Here is a 25,931-nt window from a genome sequence, read left to right as displayed (position 1 = left end):
AATAAGGTAATAACTCAAAAATAATCTATTTCATTACAGTATTCAATGATTATTTGTTTCTACAATGTGTCTCAATTTTACACTTTCAAACAGTTTCTGTTTATTTCATCCTATAATCTTTTCCCATGGTTTCTTCTAAATTTTTGGTAGAGGTTCTCAATTGATTATATATTTTTCACGTCAGTCTGTGTTTGCCATAATACTGGACTAATAAATTCAAACTTCTACACCTACACGTCTTACATTTTCTATACCCGTTTCTTTCAATTATATTTATAGAATTGATGAAGACTTTATCTTCCAGGTAAAAAGAGAAACTGATCAGTTTCCCCAGATGAATGTGATAATTTTTTATCACACCTAAAATTCAAATTTCACCTTTGTCCCAGTCTTGTTGCCGTAATTAAAGTGTGCATTTTTTCTTGACGACCGCCATTTGTTAACCATGTATTGAACAAATATGGTTTTCTTTGACCAGACAAACGATTTTTTATCTTTATCAAGTGTACTTGAAGTAATATTTTTAATTTATTACCAAATTGCAGTCTGTTCATTTGTAGATAAATTACTGTTCAGAATTGTCCATTGTATATATTATTGTGTTATACCATGTTTGAAGTTTCCCCTCGTTCTTCCAGTGATTTGTTAATAAAATTGTAAATTTGGACTATATACGCTAATGTAAAATGTGAATAATGTGATTTAGAATTACCTGTACATATAATTTTAGGATTAATAGTTTTTTTACGGAACAATTTTTATTAAAAACGAGCATAATTGTAAATTATAGTGTGAATGTGTACATGTTGTTATGTTCAAAGAATACGGACATTTTAAAAAATGAAAAACAATTATTTTTTATATTTTTCGGTAACTACTGTTGGATAACTATTTATTCATGTTTGCTGTTTATTTCCACCACAATTTGTAGCTTTACGTTTATACCTATTTTTCTGGCTGATTGAAAGTTAACGAAACAAAAGAACTTTTATATCTTTGTGTTCCTGTTTGAAAAATTCACAGTCTGCGCGTCAGGGAAAAGGCTCGACCAAATATGTAGTGTTAGTCGATTATGTATCTTTTTATATATTACTTATTTTGTATGGTGTTAATAACTTTTTTCTGTCGTCGGACTTTTTATAACCAATAAACGGAAAAGAAATTGAAAATTTGAGAACGCGTATTGGAAAAAAATTGTTTGCTATTAGAAAAATTACGTACATTATATAAATTATAAAAATTAAACATAATACATTAAAAATTTAAAAACATATTGTGTTGAGTTGGCATGAACATTCAGTAAATTCTTGATGTCTCTGGGGAGAAGTGGTCCATTCTTCAATGACTTAAGTCAATTGAAGCTTTTCATATGTTATTTCAGTTATCATCATTAGACTGTTGGACATAGATCTCACTTAACTGTTTTCATATATCTTTGTTTTGTGTGAGTTACATCCAGTTATTGATAATACTTCGGTGGGCGCCTTCTGCTTCGCAGTATTTCTTGTGTGCATCGGTTGTCAGGAGTGTTCATGTTTCCCGCTCCATGTAACACAAGCTAGTCAAAGATTTTCCTTTTGAGGCATATGGGTAGGTCGGATTCATCTGATTCCATCAACAGCAATATTACGATATAGTACTGATTAGTCATTTTTGCGTCTCGCTCATGTTGATCTCCAAGGAAGCGTGATATAATTTTTCCAACACTATTATTGCATCATTCATACGATACGATGTCATCTGCGAATCTCAAATGACTAAACTTCTCTCTTATTTTATACCATACTCGTTTAGATCTGTCTTCTTACAAGTATTTTCTAAAAGTGTCATGAATAGCTTTGGAGAGACGGTTGTAGGTATACAAGGTAGGAATTCCAAGAACTGAATATATAACCAGATGTCTTGCATCAGTGCAACTGTGTCTACTGTATTCATTACTTTAAGGACATTCCTGAGTATTTAGCGAGTTTAGTATCAATTGCGCTTAAGTTGTTACTATTGTTCTTACTTTTAGAGAAGTCACTTTGCCACTGATAAAATTTATTGTGTCATCATTTCTTTGATGAATTTTTTTGTGAAATTAGTAGTCCTTTTTTGTTTAAAATAATGCAATCTTTAGAGGGTTATAGTTTCCTATGAGTATTTTCGATTTTTGTTTTGTATTGCCACAATATTTTTTTAAACATAAAAACTAGAGTATCTTGTCCATCGAAAATCTGGAATAATTTTTGAAAATAGAAACCGTTATTTCATGCTAAATAACACCATTGAATGGTATTCATCACCACGAGTTGGCGCTACAGCCCTTCGTGAGAGCTGGCCTGCCGCAAAACATTCTTCCATCCTTCCCTGTCTTCTCCATCCCCTTACTCCAATCTCCTTTAAATCGTCCTGTATTTCGTCCAGAAACCTGAGTTAGGTCGCTCCCTTCTACTTCTGATTGGCCTTGCACGGTTATTTTAAAAGGATCACTTTTATCTATCAGCATTACATGGCCCACCCATCTTAAGCGGTTTATTTTGATGGTTTTGACGATATCTGCATCACCAAAAAGTCTATATCTAGAGTTCAAAATTATATCGCCTTCTCCACAGACCCTGTTCGTTAACTCCGCTATATATAGCCCTCAATACTTTTCTTTCAAAGATTCGTAGTAACTCTTCATTTCAGGTAGTCATTGCCCCTATTTCCGATCCGTAGGTGAGAACTAGGCGTATTATTGTTTTATAAAGTTTGCACTTTGTTGGTTTTGGCATATTTTTCGCTCTTAGTTGAGGATCTTGGCCAAAATAACAGCAGTTCGCCACGCATATTCTTTTTCATATTTCTTTGGATGTGTTGTTTTTGCAGTCAACCAGTGTCCCCCCAAGTAGCAGAACACTTTCACCGTTTCTATTCATTCACATTCGTGTTGCATCTCTAATTTATTGTGTTGCATTCTTGATATAGCCTGCATATATTTAGTTTTCTGGTTCTCTCCACTCGAGTCCAACTCCCGGATTCCGTGCCTGGCTTTAAAATTTCGTAGCCATCCATTACTCGCTTTAAATGAACCCACACTGTCGATTTTCTCGGCCAAAAAGCATAGCTTTTTCACAAATAATAGGGCCTGAAAGAGGGTTCCCCAATGTTCGCTGCTGCAACAACCACTTAAACACCACTTCTTCCAGTTCTTTATTTTTAGCTGTTTTCATACTCTTTCTCGATGAACTTCCGTCTTCATTCTCAAGGACGGATACAAAGTTTACAATAGAGAATTTATTTTTTTTTAATGTCAGATACTGTTGACGTTCCCACTTTGTACACCTCGGCTAAATGTTTACCCGACACACCTTTTTCCAACTGCTCGAGAATTTTAATTTTATCGGCCAACGATAATACCACACGTTTCCTCTTACAAATCATCGCAGTTCACTGAACACATTAATCAAAACACTAAGGAACACGGACAAGTCAACACATCAATTTACTCTACTGCAAGTTGAAGAAGCACTGAACCAGTGTTCCCAAACCTACCGATAAATCGGTAGATCTACCGATTTCGACGTATTTCTACCGATCTACCGACACAGGCTTAAATTCTACCGATTTTTATATTCAGATAGAAATTTTTACTTATTCTTAAATTTGAGAAGAAATATGTAAGAGACAAAACAATTTTTCTTCCGATACGTGTAATTTGCATTGAGCATTTTTGTGTATTCACGAAAACGTGTGAAAACATTCAAAAATTTAATCTTAAATGATACCTAAGCGGTACTTTACAAAGTACACGATGTCATAAAAGCTAATAATGCATTAAATGAATCCAAATTCATTGTGATCCCGACCGCTTGGTTCTGGGAATTTGTCAAGTTAGGAACGGAACAACGCATAGTTAATCTAAGCTTCCGAGTGCACCTCACATAAAAACTCGGTAGTTTGTTTGTTGAATAATATTTCCTTGTAAAAAGGTTTTATACTTGAGTTTTCGTTTCTCGGATAAGTATTCGATTCCTAGTCACAGACTCATTTAAAGATTTAAATTTCAGTCAGTTGAGGTTTGTGAAGTCGTAACTCGTAACGTCGTGTTATTGTATTAGTAGCGTAATTTTTTATTGTACGCGTAACAATAATTTAATAGTTATGTCGTCAAGTTCTGAAAGTGATTCAAACCTAGGTGAAACAAGTAGCAGGTGTCTATTTCAATATTTCATTTAGTTTGAGATTATATTATATGGTTTAAAATAAACATGACAAATAAAGTTTTTTAAGTCCTCTTTTTTTTTTCTCTCGTCTACTTAGTAGAATCCAGACCTTAATATTTATGTAGTATATGTACCCAATATAAATGTGACAACTTCGTATTTCCCACTTCGTTACTGTTAGATGTTACTGCCAGCCAAGTGCCAACGTGCCAGCAGTGCCAACCTTCTCGTTTTAAGTTTAGTATCTCGGTTCTCATTTTTTTATTTTATTAGATTTAGATGAATAAACATATTTTATTTTTTCTTAAATAAACGAATTGCAAAACATTATGAAATTTAAACAACATAGTATATTTTGAAAAATCTACCGATTTTACACCACAATCTACCGATTTTTTTAACAAATTCTACCGATTTTATTTTTTTAAGTTTGGGAACACTGCACTGAACGACTGACTATGTAGCAGGTGCCGCGAGCGTGGGTCATCGCTCCCCCTACCTATAGCCCGTTGCTATCGCTACACTACAGTGTGTTCGCAGTTAGAAGGGTTAACTACTGCGCGCGGTTCGCGGTTCCTGCATAAATATTTCTCTCAGGACGTGGCGCTTATACAAACTTAATTTTTGCTTTTTCCCAATCTGATCCGGATAATTGGAGTTCTAGTGTATCTGTTCTACTGTGGCTAGATGACATCAAAGCAAAAGTTGGAGGGAACTGACATCAAATATCACACAACAGAAGAGTTGAGAAGGCATGGGGAGGCCTTTGTCAGGAGTGGATGCAAACAGGCTGAAGAAGAAGAATATTATTTTCCTCGAGAATATTAACTAACAGCAAAATTCTTACATTGGATAAGAAGCCTCGTGTTGTATTTATGCCTCTCATTGATGTAGGCTAACGCTGTGTCATTTGTAATTAGAGCATTCAAGTCATGTTAGTGTTATATTTTCACTCATTAGTCTTTCAAAGTTGAGGCTAATATATACCCTTTGACCTTCAAAAACATTTTTGAACAAATTTGTCAATAATAAATTATACCATGAACATCAAAACTTATATAAAAAACTGATAATTTCGTAATTTTAATGCTTGTCTCTGTGCCGTTTTCTATGACGCGCTGTGCAACAGAAATATTTAAGATATTAACATACTATTTAATTAATCATTTCTATGATTTATGTCGACAGTTTAAACAATTAATAAAAACGCAAATTGTTCGATACATTTGTTATACTTAAAATAGTCAGAAAAATAGTACTTACGTTGTAATCTCCTTGTAGAATTGTACACCAAAAAATGATAGGAGTAACGAATTAGTATATTTACTTTAGAACTAACAGATACATAAATTTTATGAACAAATGCGATTTTAAAAAACCCATTATTAGATTGTTAATTTATAGCGATTTGTGAATAATGTGAATACAAATAGTTTACTCCTAAATTCTATTGCTGGGTTTTTAAGAGTTTCATCATTTATTTCAGCAAAACTTGATGTTTTTACGATAAAAGCTGCACAATTTCCGAAATTACAGTCATTTTCCTAGTATACACTGTTTAAATACGATTTAATATGTTTGACTATGGTTTGGAAATGATGTTTTATATCAAATTCACACATTCTAAAAATTTAATACAATATAAATTCTTAACATTAGGGAAAAACTGTAAAATTGGCAATACTGCAACTCTCATTTTATGTTTTTGGAAGATTGAGTTCGTATTAAGAAATATTTTTATATTTTGTGCAAATACAAATGTGAAGTGTACAATTCTACTTTTATTGGAATTTTAAATAAGCTTTATTTTATGAAAAACTTTGCATTACATTAAAGATAGTGATGAATTATCGTGAATAGAGAACACGGATTAAAATTAACTAATCTTTTTCAAAAATTCAGTATTATAGCCTTATGGCAGGATGGTGCTAAGATGATATTTTATTGAAAAATTAATGTATCTTATCTTTTAAGTAAGTTTCATTAATTCTTGATTCTAATTGTGGTATCCCGTTTTAAGTATACTTAACCCTTTATCGTTGTATATCATCTTACATTATCATAGAGATACAATACAAATAGACTGACTGTTGCAATACATTCTTTGTCGTTCTTTTTGGTCATTTAGATCACGTGGTCGATAAACCTGTCCCATTAGAAAGACATGCAGGGACTGTTTTGCGTCAGTTTTTTCTGTCACACTGAAGGAACGGGCCTGTATTGCAACAGTCAGTCTATTTGTATTATATGTGTATGGACATTATATCGTGAGTTTATCGGTAAGGTTGGAATCTGCAATTACCGAAACAGCTGTTCAGCTCTTGTTCATCACCCAGGATAGGTGTTTAATAACGTGTAACATTGTCGTTAATGCAAATCCCGAGCTTATCGATATCTATCACAGAGTAGTTCAAATGTCACGCGATATCTGGCCCAATTAACTATACAATTACTTAATCATTTCCGGATGCATAACCATAAACTGATCGAAAATGTAATGGAATTTTTTTCAAACCGTTCACAAAGTCACGTAAATATTAATATGTACATAATTAATACGTACGAAAAACTGAAATGAAAAAAAAACTTGAAAATAAAGAAGTTCTCTTGCGAATGTTGTTGTTTAATTTAACGGCGGGGTGGACGTGGGTTTTGGTGCCTTCTTTGCTCTTAGTCCGCGTGGGGCACCAAAACACTGCCCCGCTGGACATGAGCAAGGGGGCTTCTTTACAACCCTCGTAACCACCCCACGGTCACCTAAAAAATCCTCATTATTAAAATGCAATAAAAGTACTTGTTTTATAAAAGTTTCGAAAAAATGTTTCGATTTATTTGATTCACTCAAACTAATATTTGACGTTTCGATTTCCATTCCAGAAATCGTTTTGAAAAAGGAATATTTAAGAAGTGAAAAAGAGTATAAACACAGTTTGATGCTTAACAGAAAAGATTATTTTAAGCTTTCTTCAACGACAGTTACATGTCAGAAAAAATCCTGATTGCGTTTTATCATTGCCAGAAATTCTCCAATTCGAACGCAACATCTCGGTTTTTGTTCATCTGTAATTAGTTATCAGCAGTGTGCAAACTCCGTTAGAATTTGCACAGTCCTGGTGAGTCATATCTGATATATAACAAAGTATTCGCTGGAAAGTAAAGTAACAGATCTTTTCATTTGAAAATATCTGTTAAAGCTTATACTCATCTTGTAGACTTTTATATATATGAAAAAACTCACCTAACATCTAAACTCACTTACCATTTATCTTTTTACATATTTATGTTGTGTCTAAAATATTTTCTTGTTAAGGTCTCGTTTTAAGAAAGAATTCACTAAGATAGCATTTAGTATTCACACAAACGCATAGTCTTTGGACTCACTTCTATACGTATCACAACGATTTTTTCGTTTCTGTCTTGTATGTGTACATAACCTAATTGTTTTGCTTAACATTTTTGCGGGTATAAGTTGGATAACAGTTGCCAAAATGACAATTCATCCAATTGCAGCTAGATTAAATTAAAACCAATGTTTTAAGAATTGCGAATTGTTTTCTTTTATGACTATGTCTAGTCATCAAAAGCAAATTCCAAATCAAACATATAAAATTTTTATGTCTTAAATTTAAAAGTGAAAAGGTGTATTTAATAAAATAACAAAGGCTTATTTAAGACGGTAATAAACAGGATTTCCAAAGGTGACTGTGGGATAAATGTTTCCCACTTACTAAATGTTGCAAATATTTCAGATATGGGTATCAGATAACACTATGGAGCAAATGCCAGTAAGTATAAACATTTACAATTATAAATAATATTTAATGACATTGACCATGCAACGAGCAATCGAGGAAACTAATTGAATTATGCAGTGCAATTTTAGCGTTAACCGCAATGTATATTATGTAATTTCTTGTTCATTCTTTGCATACGATGCACTTTGATTCCCTGTACAAGTTCGTTACGCAGTTGTTCGACTTTATATACATCATCAACAAATCAAACAAGTTTATTAAGCATTTGTCCGTCCATGTTTATCCCTTTTTTATTCTATTCACAGCAACTCGAAATAGATCAGCCCACTTCCTAAGATTGGCCAGCCAGGATATACGTCTCTCCTGCTCAATCTTACCTTTTAGAATCAACTGTAGAAGTCGGTATTTGTCATTACGCATGATGTGGCTGAAGTAAGCCAATTTTCTGTTTTTTATGGAGTTAATAATTTCTTCGTCTTTTCTTAGCCTCTGGAGAATATTTATGCTACTTGTGTGGTGTATATATATATATCTATATATATATATATATATATATATATATATATATATATATATATATATATATATATATATATATGAGACCCTCAACATACGTCGGTAGCACCACATTTCAAATACCTATAATCGTTTTTTGGCATCTTCTGTAAGGCTCCAGCTTTCTACTCCATAGAGGAAGACACTAAAGACAGCATCTAAGAATTCTTATGCGTATATTGACACTTAAAGATAAGTTGCAGAGAATCTTCCTAAGGCTGTTAAGAGCTTCTGGCTTTTTCAATACGAGTTTTTATTTCGTAGCTGTGATCCCAAGTATCCTTAATATTGCAGCCCAAATAGCATATTTTTTCCACTATTTCTAACGGTGTGTCGCTATTGTTATTTGGGCGTTTATGTTGGTGTTCTTACTGATGATCATTATTTTTGTCTGCTTGCCATTTAGTTTTAGGCCGTATTTGTTACATGCTTCTACAATGTTATCAATCGTCCTTTGAAGCCCATGCGCACTATCTGCCAGCAACACTGTATCATCTACATATCTAATATTGTTTATAAGCTGGCCATTTACAGCAATCCCATCTTCTGATTCGTCCCAGGCCTCTCTAAAGATGTTTTCAGAGTATGTTAAATAATGCCGGTGACAATATGCAACCCTGTCGAACTCCTTTTTCGACTGTGAAGATCTCGGACAGTTCATTTTCTAATCGTACTGTTGTTTTTTATTGGAGATATAAGTTTGAGATTAGTCTTATATCCTTACCATCGAGTCCTGATATTTTTAGGATACCGATTAATTTCCTATTTGGGACTTCAAATGCCTTCTCGAAATCGATGAAACATACATACACATCGAAGTTGACATCCCTGGCTCTCTGTATTAGAACTTGCAAACTAAAAAGTCAGATAGACGTCAGTCATTTATGTAACCTGGAGGTAAAGGAGAAACTGCAAAAATGTATTAATAATAATTTGAAACTACTTCATGAAAAAGAAACATCTCAGCCAACGAACAACATACATAGATCAAAAATGGCAAAACGTAAAAATGGCGATAACAGGTCCTGCGAAGAAAATTCTGACTAAAGAAAAACCAAAAATAAAGCAAAGGTGGATGACTGATAAGATCCTTCCTCTCATGGACAATCGGAGAATAACGAAAGGAAAAAAACGAACAAAGATATAAACAAATACAGAAAGAAATCAAAATAGAAATCAGAATAGCAAAAGATTTTTATAAAAGAAAATGTGAAGAAATAGAGCAATTGCAGGCAAAACATGATATTTTTAATGTACATAAAAAAGTGAAAGAACTTGCAGGTACACAAAAACGTAAGCAGCCAAATACCCTGTATAATGTCAACGGAAACATAATAACAGAACTAGAAGAACAGTTGAAGACATGGAAAAACTATATTGAAGAACTCTTTGCAGATGATAGACAACAATCTGAGCTAAGTAACATACAAGGAGACGAAGGTCCAGAAATAACGGAAGAAGAAGTAATGTACGCACTAAAAAGAATGAAAAATGGTAAAGCCCCAGGTCCAGATGAAATATCAACGGAAATCCTTAAAACTAATAGAAAAAGACTCGATTCACATTTTAGTTGAACCTTTCAATAGCATTTATACATCAGGAAAAATACCACAAGAATGGCTTTTATCCACCTTTGTTATTATACCAAAAAAGATAAATGCCAAACCATGTAGTGATTACCGTACAATCAGTCTGATGAGCCATGTACTGAAAATATTCCTGAAAATTATACACTCTAGAGTACACAGAAAACTGGAAATGGACATCAATAATACCCAGTTTGGATTCCGAAATGGACCTGGAACAAGAGAGGCGTTGTTTTCACTGAACGTTATGTCTCAAAGATGTCTTGACATAAATCAAGATGTATTCATGTGTTTCATAGATTACAACAAGGCCTTTGATAAAGTGCGGCATGATCACCTAATCAGACTCCTGACAGAAAAGAATTTAGATAAACGAGACATCCGACTAATAGCAAATATGTACTACAATCAGAAAGCAGTAGTGAGAGTAGAGAGTAATACCACTGAAGAAATTGAAATAAAGCGAGGTGTGAGACAAGGGTTTATACTGTCACCAACCCTGTTTAATCTCTATCCCGAAGACGTAATGAATAGAACACTCTCTGAGCAATCCGTAGGTATTAAAATAAATGGTGTTAGATTAAACAATCTGAGATTTGCCGACGACACCGTTCTGATCGCAGAAACACTTGAAGAGCTACAGACATTGGTGAATAAGATAGCAGACTGCAGCGAAGAATATGGACTATCTTTGAACATAAAGAAAACTAAATTTATGGTAATATTGAAATCAACACAAAATGTCCAAAATTTATATTTACACAATGAAATTATCGATCGAGTTAGCAAATACAAATATTTAGGCACTTTTATAAATGAAGACAACGATAGCTCAGCAGAAATCAAAATAAGAATAAAAAAAGCCAGATCCATATTCACTAAAATGAAGAGTGTTCTGCGGAAGAGATTTGAGCCTTGAAATGAAACTTCGCCTGATGAGATGTTACGTACTTTCTGTGCTGTTCTACGGAATGGAGTCATGGACGTTGAAAAAGATTGGTACCAAAAAATTAGAGGCATTTGAACTGTGGATGTATCGCAGAATCCTGAGAATATCATGTACCGAGAGAGTCACAAATGTCGAGGTCTTGAGAAGAATGAATAAAGAAAAGGAAGTCATATTTACGATCAAACAACGAAAACTGCAATACTTGGGACACATTACAAGAGGCGAAAGATATAAACTGCTTCGAATAATTATGCAAGGGAAAATAGCAGGAAAAAGGTCCATATAAAGAAAACGAAACTCCTGGCTAAAGAATCTACGGGAATGGTATAGCTGTAGCAGCAACGAATTGTTTCGGTCAGCAGTTTCTAAAATACCTATAGCCCTGATGATCGCCAACCTTCGGAACGAAGATGGCACTTGAAGAAGAAACTAAAAAGTGCTTCCCTCGTTCCGAGTCCTGCTCTGAATCCAAATTGAACTTCACTCAGGTGTTCTTCTAATTTGGTGTATATGCGCGAGTGAATGACAGTAAGGAGTACTTTAAGTACATGGCTCATCAAACTAATTCATCTATGTTCTTCACATTTTCTAGCGTTTGTTTTTTTGGGAAGTAGAATAAATATTGATAGTAGCCAGTGTTTTGATAAGTAACCAGTCTCGTAGATGTTGTTGAATAGTTTCGTAAGAGCTGTGATTTGGTGTGCCCCTAATAGCTTTAAAATTTCATCATGCACCTCATCAGGTCCTGGTGATTTCCCATCTTTAAACCGCTTAATGGCCATAGTTACTTCTTCGTTTGTTATTTCTGGGCCGTAGGGATTGTTTATTTCAGTCGGACTTCGTGCTGCATCTTCGAATAATAATTCTTGCATATATTCTTTAGCCTTTACATACATTATACACGGTGAAACTATACAAATTCAGGAAATTAAGATTATTGTGAGATTACAAATTAATGGACTAATTTGTTATTGAACACCCCTATTACATATTAAAAAACCTTTGACCACTTTAAAGCTTGTATTTTGTTTGATTGTTTGTTGTATGTGTCCTTTATTTTAATATTTTGTGTTATGGTATTCTTCAAAAATTAAAATTTGAATAATTTACTAGATGTGGTGTCCTCCAACGCCGCCGCAACAAGAAAATGACGTGTATATAGACGAAACTATGGCATTCCTCTATGATACCAACACTATGGCTGAATCCCAATTACCACCGATTTACGTTAAGCGAGAAGCAAAAAGGAATCGCATCGAAGCAGGTTTCAGTGAAAGCAGAAGAGCCTTGAAAATACCCAGAAAAGAAGAAGCTACGAATGCTCCGAAATCATTGTTCCACTCGCCGAATATATTGAAAATGAAACGCGAACTAAAGCTGCAGAAATATCGAGGACTGGTGAGACCGTCCGTGCCGATACCGGGAAAACCTAACATTACAAAGCCGCCCACGGAACAGCCTTTGTTTCATGAATGGACGATTCACGAAGATATGGCTATTTTGAAGGTTATTCAAAGTTTCCAAGGTCTTCCACTGAATTTAATTGTTTCAAATTTAGGTAAGTCACGTTATATTTTTATAGAACTAGGTTACAATAAATATTTAAGAAGATACAAGTTTTTTTATGTGTATATGAAATTAGATGGTAAGCCCACTTTAGCATGCTATCAAAATATTGATGTATTTGATAAATTGAACTTCTATTTATATGGGTTTAAAAATCAAATTAAATTTGAAAAATTAGTTATTTTAGTTTATTTTCAGCCGTTGGTGTCTAGTGAAAAATGTCGTTCAACATTTACTTCAGTAAAATATAAGGGTATGCTTAATTAGCAGACAAATTGTTTTTATTTTGGACTGAAACGGGAGATGTGTCAGAAAATATAGACATATTAATCCCAAATGTCACTTGTCATTTTATGACAGAAAGACACACTAGATACGGAATCTTTTGCAAGTTGATAACCAAATATAGGTTAAAATCTGAAGAGTTGGCAAAGAGCAGTTGTAGGATAAACATCGGACTAACACATCCGGTCCCGCACAAGACAGGTGGGGATATTCACCATTGCATTATTCAGTATGACGCTTAAATCGTGATAACTGTCAAATGCGAAATTGTTTTCTAAAAAATTTTAATTTTCTGTATAATTTTCCTAAATTTTGCAACAGTATTTGAAAACTTTCGAAAAAAGATGAATAAAATCGGTAAAGTCGTTCTCAAGTTATGGCATGTCATAGGAAAATATGGATTCATTTTTATATAATAGATTAGGTACTACCAATTATAAAGTCAGTTTATAGTATATTAGTTTTATTAAGGTTCTATTTTATGAAATCAACATATTTATGTGTTTTCAATTCAATATATATATATATATATATATATATATATATATATATATATATATATATATATATATATATATATATATATATATATATATATATATATATATATATATATTATATATCTATATTTTCGGAATTTCTCAGGTCACACTCCAAATTGGGATTTCGTAGCAGATTACGTGAATACCGTGTCGATAGCGTATCGCACTCCTAAACAATGCCGCCAGAGGTACGAGAATCATCTTATGCAACGAGAAGAAGGTAAACAGCTCAGTCTGGACAACTTTATGAAGAAGAAAAAGAACAAAGCCGGACCCGTCCAAAAGTATCCGATGCCCACGAAGTCTAGCAGATCTATGAGGACATCCCAGATGTACACTCAGGACAATAACTCAACTTTTAGTCAAATAATGGCGGACAGGTTTGAGGCGTTGAAGGCGTTAAAGAAAGTACCACCTCCGAAGCTAGGGGTTAATAATCCCTTATTGAATAAGACCAAACATGCCCCGTCGCCTGTTTTGAATGAGTGTGGTATCGATATTGAGCATCCCGTTTTACCGGTTGACGTTGCAGCAAGGTTTGTATATATTTGATGTCTGTAATTTGTTATTGTCCATTTCCTGAGTTTATAAACCATAATATGTTCTGTGCACTATGCTTAATTTTGTTCCGATAAAATCTCCATTGTACTGCTCGCCTTTTGCCTCTTACAACAGGCAAAGAATATCCGTGGGGATATTCTACTTTGTCCCCATACAGGGAACACACTGTATCCTCTAGTGTTAAGCATTAAATACTTAATTTCTCTTGAGACAAGGAAGAATTTTGTTGAGGCAATAGTTATTTTTTTTTTGTTCTTATTTATGCCTTTTTTAAAGGCAAAGTCCGAGAGCCTTTGTTAAATAGATATATAGTTTTTTGTTTAGTTCTGTCTGTAAAAGTTTTCACTTCTGTTGGTAGTCCTCAGAGTACATTTTTTATTCCAATGTTACAGGAGAGCAGAGAGAATAGCCAAAGAAAAGAAAAATATGACGCCCGATCAGCATATTGCCGCTCGCCTTCAAATGATGAAAAACATCATGGCGAACCAACAAGCCAGCGTGGCTGCATCTTCGCCCACCGCGCAAGGATCAAGTGGTGGAACTAGTACTCCTTCCACAACGTCCCAGGTGATAACTCAACAGAATAGTTCAGCGATTGCCACAACAACGGCACCGGTTGTCAGTACTGCGGCGACTCCGAGTAAGTAACAAAAATAATTTTTTGAGGTTAAACATTTTCTAAAAAAAAACATTTTGTAATTTTTTTAGTTGCTTTGTTATTTGAACTAAATATCTGTGTAATATAAATTAATTTTAGTAAGAAAGCGTCCAACACGAAACAATTAAGTATCCTTTGTGTTCGAGAAAATATTATGTGTTTGTCCCTTATACAGAGTTTATTGCAGAGTTTAGAGCAAAGAGATCAATCCTTGTATTTCATTATGTTTGTTCTTCTGTCTTATAATATAATGTTTTATTTTTCAGATACTTTAAGAACTCAACGAATAATCGCGTCTCCGATCCAGACACCAACGGTAGTCTCGGTTTCTGGCCTCAGTGCAGCTCAACTACAAGCTGCAACTCAGCGTCTTATAGTATCAGCAGGTTCTTCTGGACAAGGCAAAGTAGTGGCCACTTCAACAGCTCTTCAAGGGAAAGCTATTGGCCAAGCGCAATTGGCGATGATCCGGCAAGCAAATATCAAGCAGCAACTGCGGCTACACACTGGAAATTTGCCAACGCAAGGAGTTAAAACGTCAACTGTTACCATAGGTGGTCAACAGACTGTTGTTCAATTCACACAAGCGCAGCCTAGAGCTCAGTTCATAAGACAAGGTACTGTTACTGTTGGCGGCAAAACAGGAATTACTAGACCTGTAACAGAAAGTGAAGTAGCGCAATTGTTGAAGAAGCAGCATCAACTGCAGCAACAAAAACTCAGTACCTCAACTGGTGGTACGATTCAAAGTCTATCACCACAAGTACTAGCCCAAGCAATTCAGGCTGGTACTTCTGGAGCATCTGTTGCTACTCTCGTTAAGACAGTATCATCCTCACCTGGAGGTAAGACAGTTGCATATTCTTTACATTCATATTTAGTGTGGGATTTTAAAACTTATTGTTGATTTATTAAACTTTCCAGCGACTCAAACCGTCACGATTCCCGTCACCGGTGTCTCCCTTTCAGGCCAAGGTAAGAACCTAGCTCCGACTCTGAAAACAACCAATGCCAACCAGCTGCGACAGTTTCATCTGCAACAACAACTACTGGCACAAAAGAAGCTAAGCGGTCAGAAACTTAGTATTGCCCAAGTGGGCAAAAACAACATGCAGGCTCAGTTGATAGTCGGTTCTAAGCCACTTAGTACAGCGATGACCGTCCAGCAGTTTCAACAGGTGATCAGGTCGCCATTGAACGTTAGTCAGGGACCGGTAGTTTTGGCAAAAGGACCACCTACTAGAGTTATACCGGTAAATACGCAGGGGACAAAGCAAACCATACAGGTTAGTACAATTTCATGAACCCATTCAACTTAAATTCTTTCTAAGAAAATCTAACCACCCAGATTATATAGGTATCCATATCATTGGTTTATAAAAATTACTGCAATGTTTAAGACAATTAAATCTCAAGTAATTTTGTGGTTTTCGTCACTGCTTTATGACGTCATTAAGTTGTGGATTTTTTTTTTCGTGTACGAACTACATTGCTCTCGAATCGTACAGTTAAAACGACTTAAAATAAAAATTAAAATACAGCACATTAAAATTTTATAAATAAATTACATTCAAATAAATGTGAGTCCATATAAAAATTAATTAAAACAATAAAAATTTTCATACTACATAGGGTAACTAGTCGTTGACAAAAGCTAATGCTACGTCGCCGTCATTGCATTCTATTAAGTCCACATCTAAGCACCTTTGCTCACAGTTTGCGAGACGATACTGCAGTAGGTGTCTTATTGATTGGATCATACTGCATTCACAGCTGTCATCTTGTAACGTAACTTACCCGGAAGGGATGTTGGGGGTTAATAGAGAAAAGAGAATTCAGGTGCAAACCCGCGCTCAGGTGTTCAGAGCGGTGAGCCTTGGGACGTGGGTCTATAGATCTGGGATGGGGTATATTAGTAATTAGGGTAAATTAGGGGAAAAATGAAAAGCGCCACCTAGTCCTTTTTCGAGTGACAAGGAAAACTCGACATTTGACCTTTGGGAAGATTGGTTTAAGAAAAATTCCAAAAAAATGAAAAATATGCTAAACCTCTTTAAAAAACCTAAATGCATGCATAGTCAAAAAGAAAGAGAAGTAAACACACTTATCTTATATTGTCGCTCAACATTCCTGTCAGAATGGTCTTATTATTTACCAAAAGAAAGAAAGATTATTAAAGAGTAATAAACAAATAATTGCTACAAATTAACAATTTTTATTTCTTAAAAGTTCAGCCAAGTAAAAGTTAATATATAATGTCAACATATTAGCAAAATAGACAAATCAAACAAGGCAAATAGCAAAATCAAAAATGTAAATTTAGACATCAGGTTTTACAAATATTCCTAGAATTAGATGAATAGAGAATACCTTCAAAACTCGGTAAAGAAATCTGAATTTAAATAGCAAAAATTAACAAAAATATTATGACAATACCTTAGTTATAGCATATCATGATATCGGTAATATAACTTACTGACTAATAAAATATACACAACAAAAGGTATAATAATTACTAGAGTATTGACGTACAAACTTTTAGGTTGTATACCAAAAAACAAAGGTTATTGCGAAATACAAAAAAATGTGGAACTACCCTATACAAAAAACATGGCACTGCGCTGCACTAAATATTATGGAAAAAAGGTTAAAAATGAAACTACGATTACACCAAATAAAAAACATTCTGCGATTGTATCTCCCAACTATTTTAATGTTTTAAATTAATTTAAAAAAACTTACAAAGAACTTTGCTTAATTTTCCTCCAGTCGCTACTGGCTTTAAAATTTTAACCTAATTAAACTTCCAACACTTTATTTAATCTCTGCTTAGCTGCTTTGCATCTGTCGAAATGAGACATTTGTACTTACATATTTGTAGTACTTAAATTTGATACTAATTTTCTCATTTCCCACACGCAAGGTACTGAATTGCGGTGATTTAAGAAGTCCTTTCTGGTCAGGACTCACCCAACGTACCTTCATGGTCGCTAAAATAGAAGTGATGCGATCTCAAAATTTCTTCTCTGACCAGAATCACTGGAAATTTCCTATGCGTAGTTAGCTCACGTGAGAACACAGCGATTTATTTTAAAATCTCTATAGGTGGAACTGAGATCAAACGAATTCGTAGCGAGGCAATTAATATTTCTCCTCGAAAGAGCACTTTGCTAATTTTAAACAGACTTTAAAATTATTTAGATTAATACGTTTAAAGTGCAAAAGGAATATGAAACTTTTTCGGTTCTTATGATTTACAGGGTGAATTAAAAATGCTAAAATCTCACTCAATGTATCTCCAGGATACCATATTTTTAGATCTTCCGGCACGAGTGCGCAGTCTGTATTCAGTGCTTTCCATCGTTGTCAGTGAAGTTGTGTATCTGGTGGGAGTACTTCTGAGGCATTTGTGATATCTCCTTTTTCCTGCTCTTCCCACATTGTGGATCTCGCGGCTTTTGCGTTATGGGATAACGATTTGACTGTGCCAATGAATGTTCTTCCAGATTTAAGTCGTTTATGTACAGGGATATGGCCGAATTGGGGATGGCGATGTTCGTGTATCATGTTTAATTCGTTCTTCCATGTTGTGCGGTTTCCTGCTTATACCTGTACTTTTGTAAACCTATTTTACAATATTTAACATAAACTTTCTAAGCGGTAAATTATTTAATTTGATAATTTCTTTGAAACAGCATTTGTCTTCGATTTGGTACTTTTAGAATTCATGTAGATACAATAGTTTACGCATTATAATGTTGTAGATAAATGATTTCTGGGATAAACATTTTCAATTTTGCAATAACTATTAAACGAAACTTATAATAATTAAACAACAAATTAACAAAAATAATTTTTTGTGGCTTCCCTGTTGTTGTGATGGAAGAATGTAATTTGTGTTCGTCAAACTCGTCCTTAAGATATTCTCCTATGTTCAAAAGATTGATAGGACGTTGCACGATCGTCAGCATAAATAAATGTTTTTGACTCATTACAAATCGCTTAGTCATTAGTGTATACCTTATGTACAATATTATTCTTTATTAATTTCTACAGGTAGTAGCTGCCGGATCGTCCCAAGCGTTAAACACCGCCCTTCGTCCCCAAGCAGGCACATCAACACTAGCTGGCGCTTTAACGGGCATCAAAGTACAAGGAGCCTCGGGGGCCACTCAACAAGCGTTATTATCTCAGGTATCAGCAGCTTTGAACCAGAACGTAGCTGGAATGAGACAAGGTAGCCCTGTGCGTATCCAAACTTCCAGCGGGGCGCCGTTGGTGGCTGTTAACGTGCAGAATGTACAACAGCAAGCTGCTTCTTCGTCATCGAATGCGGCGCCCCAAGTTACCAATCCAGAGCAAGTAAGTAGATATTTGAAAAAGTGAAGTGTGTAATTACTGTTTTTGCGATACCTTAACTGGAAAACCTTTTAACCCGCAAACAATTATATTGATTTGATCTCTTGTTGTGTTCATCAAGCACCTTTCAAACTTGTAATTAGACTTAAACTATAATAGAACCAAACAGTTAAAAAATATTTCTCTTAATAAGTTTAAAATATATTAAAAATAATTTTAGTACACTTCCAATTATTGCTAATATTGGAAACTATTTATAAATTCATTAAGATTTAATATCTGAATGCTATAAAACGAAAGATATAGAATTATGATACACAACACCCTCAGGTATAACATATGTATGTTACCGCTTTGACCGATCCTCTAAGCACTTCTGATATGCTATTTTTGATATTATTGGTATAGTTTTTGGGTAGCTTTGAGCTTTTCTGGCGATGTGGTATTTATCTTCCAAATCGTGATAAACCACCGCCCTTTTGGTTACTGTTTTCGATTGTTTTGGCGGTTTTAAGAAGAGAAAAGTCGCAGGGTGACAAGTCCGGTAAATAGAATGACTGAGACACAACAATGAGTAATATGTAGTCATAGTAAATTATGAAACCATTTTCGAAGAAGTTTTCTTCTCTTCTGCAGTTTACAGGGTGCCATGATCAATATGACAGTGTAAGGTTGATCGCCCTTTGGAAGGTTATGTAAAAATCCTTCCTGTTTGCCACTTGGAGAGTAAAGCTCCATACATTTTAAGCAATTAGAGCAATATGGTTCTTGACAGTTGTCGTCATGTTATTAAACGAATACAATACACTGATTAATACATTTGATTAACAGTTTTGTCAAATAGATAGCCCAAATCGTCCTGACATGCACGTATTACATTGGTTATCATGCTACCAGGAACATAAACTAGTCATTTACATTGTTTTTTCTATATACTATCACATCCTTTAGTTCAAAGTACTTATTCCAGTACTTATTAGTTGGTATTTCAGTTTTTCCCTAATTTTTGTAATTAGTGGGTCTTGATCATGTCTGATACTCAAGACTCTTCAAAAATGTTCCCTTCTATAATCATTATGCAATAATATCTGCTTAGGGCATCTACTTGACCCATGCGTTTAATGCAACCCATGCAAAAATAGTGCTCATCTAGCAATACGAAGATTTAATGCTTGCTTAACTGAAATGCCACAATCAGTTATTATTTTAAATGATATGGCAAATGAATACACATGCAAATGCTTTATTGCTTATACTGCAGCTAAAATTTCCAATTTGAAACTATGATGTTTGGACTCAGCTGGAGTTGTTCTATGACTATAAGTACGAGACTGGCTTTAAATTTCCATCCTTCTGTTTTTGCAATAAGATGGCTCCAAAACCATGACTGCTTCCATCACAATGCAGCTCAGTGTCCAACTCAGAACTATAAATACTAAGTTCATGTCTAAACTCCTCTACTCCTGTTCATGTCTAAAAAAAATAAGCAAGGATTAATATTCATATTTTCTGAAATACAAAAAATCTGTCTATATAGTAATATACATAAGCTCATTAATAAACTTAATTTTGGCATGCCCACCATTAGCAATAGGGTTTTGGCTAATTTCAACTGGCTCAGTAAAAGTTATATTTGTATACTCGATTGTGCAATAAAATTCCTACCTGCTATAGCGGCATATGACATTGTATTGTTAAGTACAACATAAAACTTCAAATTTATCATATTATTAAAACATAGGTATATATATTTTTTGAATGTACCTACTATCACTAAAGGAGTCCCATTAATCCCTGTGAATTTATTATTTTCCACTGTGGGTATAATTAAATTGTGTGGAACATAAAGTTTAATAATGCTAATAGGTGCCCCACTTTCTATTAAAGCAGTAATATTAAAACTAGATACATCATTCCCTATTTTCACAGAGTGAAGTTTTTCCACATTTGAAACATGAACCTCGTTCTCTGCGTGGCCTGTTAGACTCATTTAAATTGTGCCCATCTTGATTACAATTGAAGCAGCGGATTCCAGGGCATTGTACTGCTGGTGTGGAACCTCTTTGGCGAGAACTGTTAGCTGTACCCTTTTGAAATCGATTATAATTAATTTGTGTGAGTCTCCTTGGTCAAATTGTACATTCTGCTAAATAGATCCTCAACGGTTCTAATTTCATACATCACTATCCTATCTTGACTCTGAAGTGTGGAATTGTCAAAACCATCAATAATATATATTGAACTATTTCACCTTCAGTTACTCCTGCACTATTTCCTAAGGTAACTTTCCCTTGGTAGTAGTTAGTGAACTTCTCTTTTCAAAGTTTCTGCGCAAAGTCATAATGTCTGCCTAGTTAGAGAACATATTTCTCATTTCAATTTTGAGTGTTTCCCAATTCCTCATAATACAGTCAATTTTGGAATAAAACCAGCTTTTTGCAAGGCCAGTCAATTTTCCCATTGCATAATATTATCAGGCATTCAGGGTATTATTATAAGGGGTTGGAAATTGGGGACAGAAACTATTGGGGCAGAGATAGGGCAAGCAAAATAAACGAAACTTATGCGAACGGCTCTCAGGGGTTATTTGGAGTAGCTGGGTCGTGGATAAGTGAATGGCAAGGGGTTGAATTGGGGCAACTACAAAAAATGAAACAAATGAGGGTACTTACATGAGTCTCCGGGACAAATGAACAAAAAACAAAACGAGGAAACAAATTGTAACGATTACAATTAGTGATTGACATAATTATTAGAAATGAAAAATATATCTTTTTAAATGAAACTCAAAAAAGGGGTTAGAGAGTTAGTTAAGAGAAATAAACAAAATGGTTTAGGAAAAAAAATTAAACATTTATTATTGTCTCACCACAAACAGTTACAAAAATAGACAATACAATAGATAATACACAGACACACGAACAAATTCATCTCCATACTATGAAAAGGTATTCTGAAACGGCTTCTTAGGGACATACAAATTTGAGGTTGAAATTGGGCCACAAACTTTAAACTGGGCTTCTTAAAAAACAGGAAAATGGAGCATGTGGATATCTTTCAAAACCTCACTTTAACTGTAACTATTAACTGCCACAATACACTAGATATTTTCCATGAAAAGGGACGTAGCACGAGAAAAATTACAAATTTGACGTAAAATTTGGACTAACGCTGAAGTCAACCGCTCTTGACAACGCCTCAGCGAAAGTGTCGCAAATAACTGGCAAAACCTTCTCAGCCATCTAAATGGATGTTTATTTGAAACGCAGAATATTAAGCAGCTTAACGATCAAAGAATACAGAGGAATTACACATCTGCGATATATAAACAACTTTAAAAAATGGTTTATTATCGACTCGGCGACGCAAAGAGTAATTGAAAAAATTATTCTTCGTTGTTTTAATACATATACGAGGGGATTTCAATATATACCAAGGAATTTACAAATGCTACAATATACACTTTGCGTAATGTCTGTGTTCTGGGCAGAAAACTCAGGTAACAGGTAGTTGCTTGTTGCTAAAGGATCGCTCTTTTTCTCGTAATTCTGTAGTCGGTGTTGTCTTCGACTTCTCTTGATATATTAATAGGGCCCTTACTGTAGCATATCTTCCACAGTAATTTGTTCTTCTAATGGTACTGTAGCGGCGGCTTCGCCAGCCGGTATATTAACATTGTCCTCTGCCTGCATATCGTTTCTTTCCATATCCCACTTCTGATCTGTGGGGGATCTCTTAATAAAATAATATGGCCTAACTACTGTATTTATCCTTTGGTTTTACATAAAAGTACATAAACAGATATCTCATATAACGTGACTTAAATAAAACTTCCAAAAGCCGGAAATCCCTTTCATCCACATCAAAATTAGTGACAGCTGACAGTTCTCATTTTTCTAAAATGGCCTATTCGTAATTTCACAGAATACATGGCCTGACTTCTACAATTTATGATTTTTATAATGGAGTAATGAAGTTTAGAACTTGCTTTATCACATTGAACTTGTAAGCAAGCAAAACAATTACAAAAAACATTCTTATTCCGGGGGTTTAATATTACACTTAAGTCTAGATGGGTTGTATGCCTTCTAGGAAATCTTCTTCCCTATTTTCTCCCATAAGTTTTTTATTTAATTAATTACTGCATAGGTATATACTTATGTGCATAATTACATTAACAAGGAATGACTAGTACATCCATATAATTATTTTTTCATTTTTCACACACATGATTGAGACCTGAATTCAAAACTCAGCAATGACAAAAACTTTGCCATTGGACAGACAGGCCACGACAGCTTTCATCAAGCAGCTTTTTTCAAATTCATTTTGTGACACAATTTAGTAAATAAATTTTAAGAAAGAGAAGAAAAAAAATTTTAATGTAAAAATACCCTGACAACACTGCAAAAATTAAAACACCAGGAGCATACATTTTAAGTACATATAAACAAAACTGAGGTAACTCTCATATTTTCTGTGTTTGCCAATGCACAGAATATCCTACACGCTTTATATAAAATATTTAGCTAGAAATATTGAAATATTGATAACTTGATTCTTCTTCTTCTTTTTGTGCCACTCCTATCGGAGATTGGAAATCATCAAGGCTATCCTGACCTCGTTTACAGCTGACCTAAAGAGTTCATTAGCGGTACAGCCAAACCATTCTCTCAAATTACGCAACCATGACATTCTTCTACGGCCTGGATTCCGTTTTTCTTCTATTTTTCCTTGCATTATATTTTGAAGTAATGCGTATTTATGTCCTCATCAGGTGACCAAATATGCGAGTTTTCTTCGTTTGATCGTTGACAAAATTTCTGAGCCTTTTCCTATCCTTCGCATTACTTCAAAGTTTGTGACTCTTTCAACCCAACTTATCTTCAGCATTCGACGGTAGCACCACATCTCGAAACTTTCAATATTTTTTATGTTGTTCTGTTTGAGAGTCCAGGCCTCTAAACCGTATAATAGCGTGTTAAATACGTAGCCCCTTAGCATTCTTAATCGTAGAGGGATGCTTATATCTCTGTTGCAGAAGAAATTAGTTGCATAACTTGATTAGTAGCGGTAATATACATTTTAAAATTTATTTCATGATCATTCCAAGTATTTAAAAAAACTTTTACAAAAGATTCTTCAGGTAGAACAAAACACGATTTAGTTAATATCTTGACAAACGCTATGGTTAAGAGATTTTAAAATTAAGGTATTAGTTTGTACTATCTCTTTAACTTTTTTTTTACTTTAGTTTAATATTTTTTATTTCTTCCGTCGATATATTTAATTTGTATTTGAATTAATTTTTGTATATTTGAAAGAACCGTTTATTTGTTTAAGTATGTAAAGTTTTGCTGACTTTGTTCCTTATGTATATCGACGTACATTTAATTTACATTCTTTGATAAAATTAACACACCAGCCATCAAAACGTGCAAAAGATCACAACCTTTGAAACGCCCTACAAAAAGAACACATACTCTGCGTGATATTCTAATTGAATCATTAAAAAAATATATAATACAATATTTTAACAATTGTCAGTAGATTACACGGGTATATACTGTCAGGACATCCATGACAAGATTAAACAGGTAGGGATTCAGTGAAGAGCCTTGATGCGAACCAACCGTCACAGGAAAACTTCTGTCAATCCCACACAAGTCCTTACTTTGATGTACACTCTCTCATCAATATCCTTCACGAGTTTTACGTACTTCTCAGGAAACCATTTCTAGGAACTGTGTGTACGCCTTCTCAAATCTATAAATATACCAAATGTAGCTCTTTTCTTCTCGCCGTAGTTCTCTATCAACTGTCTCAGAGCAAACAATGTATCCGTTGTCCTCCTTTCTGGCATAAATTCGAACGGTTCATTTCGTATCGATGTCTCTCTCCTTACCTTCACTCTACAGTTCTCTCCCAAATGTGTTGTCTCTAATAAATATTGCTTAATAACAACAACATGCAATATATCTCGAAATTCTTCAGTTTCATATTAAACACTTAAACTATCTTAAAGCATTTTGTCCTTTTGAGTCTTCCCAAATAATAATTTTAAAATAATAAAAAAGTTTTGTTGGTGTGTCAATTTTAACGAGACTGATTAAACTTTTACTATTAATTGAAAGTAACTTGTATTAAACGTGAGCTGTGATAATAAAACAATATTTTTAGAAATATTTTCACAGAAAATGTAGTGCTTAATACTATAGATTTGTTTAAAAATGTTAAAACTTTTCATTAATTTTACGCTTATCCACTAATTATCCAAAATCAGTCATTGTAAATATTTATTCCCGACATATTTGTACCGATCTTTAGTTTCTGAATAATAAATTATTATTTTGATAAAGTTTTTGTTTTATTTCGTGAGCATGTTTGGGTTTTTTTTTATTTGAGTAGCTAGTTCATATTCCAGAAGAATATAGTTCGGCTGTGAGATTGTGACAAATGTAATATTTGCATAGTGCAATTCAAACTTTAGTAAAATTAGTTTCTTAGACATTATTTATTTTTAATTGTAGTTTATACTAAAGTTTCTTTATCTAAAGGCGATTTTTAAAAGAATAGACTGCTCCGGTAGTGGAATGGAAGTGTTACGATTACTTCAGTCATTATTATGTTTGCCATTATATTTGTTGGGATCGCCTAAAATTGGTTATTATGATTTCTCCTAAATATTTCCTCCAAACGCTGACGACGTTGGTATGATAACAAGGGGATAACAATCAGAAGGAATAGGACTGCGTATAAACCTAAGTAAAACTAACTAACACAAAAAATCTGGGAATATTGATGACAATCTTACTAATAATGTCCAAAACTTCAACGCTGTGAGAGTTCCTTTGTCTGAAACTCTGGAAAAATATATTCCCTGTCTACGAGAGACGCGAAACAGCTTAAGCCATGAATAAAAAGCAGC

At 34.1% G+C, this 25,931-nt stretch overlaps 1 protein-coding gene across 2 annotated transcripts in view; it reads left to right on the top strand.

Moving 5' to 3' along the window:
* The window catches only part of dom (domino helicase), a 72,697-nt gene extending 47,336 nt beyond the window's left edge, over window positions 1-25,361 (top strand). For both annotated transcript variants that reach the window (XM_072532274.1, XM_072532273.1), the window contains exons 17-23: window positions 7,937-7,972; window positions 12,146-12,590; window positions 13,529-13,961; window positions 14,379-14,626; window positions 14,911-15,489; window positions 15,569-15,930; window positions 18,701-25,361. In XM_072532274.1, coding sequence (XP_072388375.1) covers window positions 7,937-7,972; window positions 12,146-12,590; window positions 13,529-13,961; window positions 14,379-14,626; window positions 14,911-15,489; window positions 15,569-15,930; window positions 18,701-19,030 — 2,433 coding nt within the window. In that variant the 3' untranslated portion in view covers window positions 19,031-25,361. The remainder of the gene's footprint in view (window positions 1-7,936; window positions 7,973-12,145; window positions 12,591-13,528; window positions 13,962-14,378; window positions 14,627-14,910; window positions 15,490-15,568; window positions 15,931-18,700) is intronic.
* Window positions 25,362-25,931: the final 570 nt, after the last annotated feature.

This window comes from Diabrotica undecimpunctata, chromosome 5 (genome assembly GCF_040954645.1).
Source record: "Diabrotica undecimpunctata isolate CICGRU chromosome 5, icDiaUnde3, whole genome shotgun sequence".
NCBI lineage: Eukaryota > Metazoa > Arthropoda > Insecta > Coleoptera > Chrysomelidae > Diabrotica > Diabrotica undecimpunctata.
The sequence above is the reverse complement of the archived record's forward strand: the minus strand, read 5'-3'. Positions and strand labels throughout refer to the sequence as shown.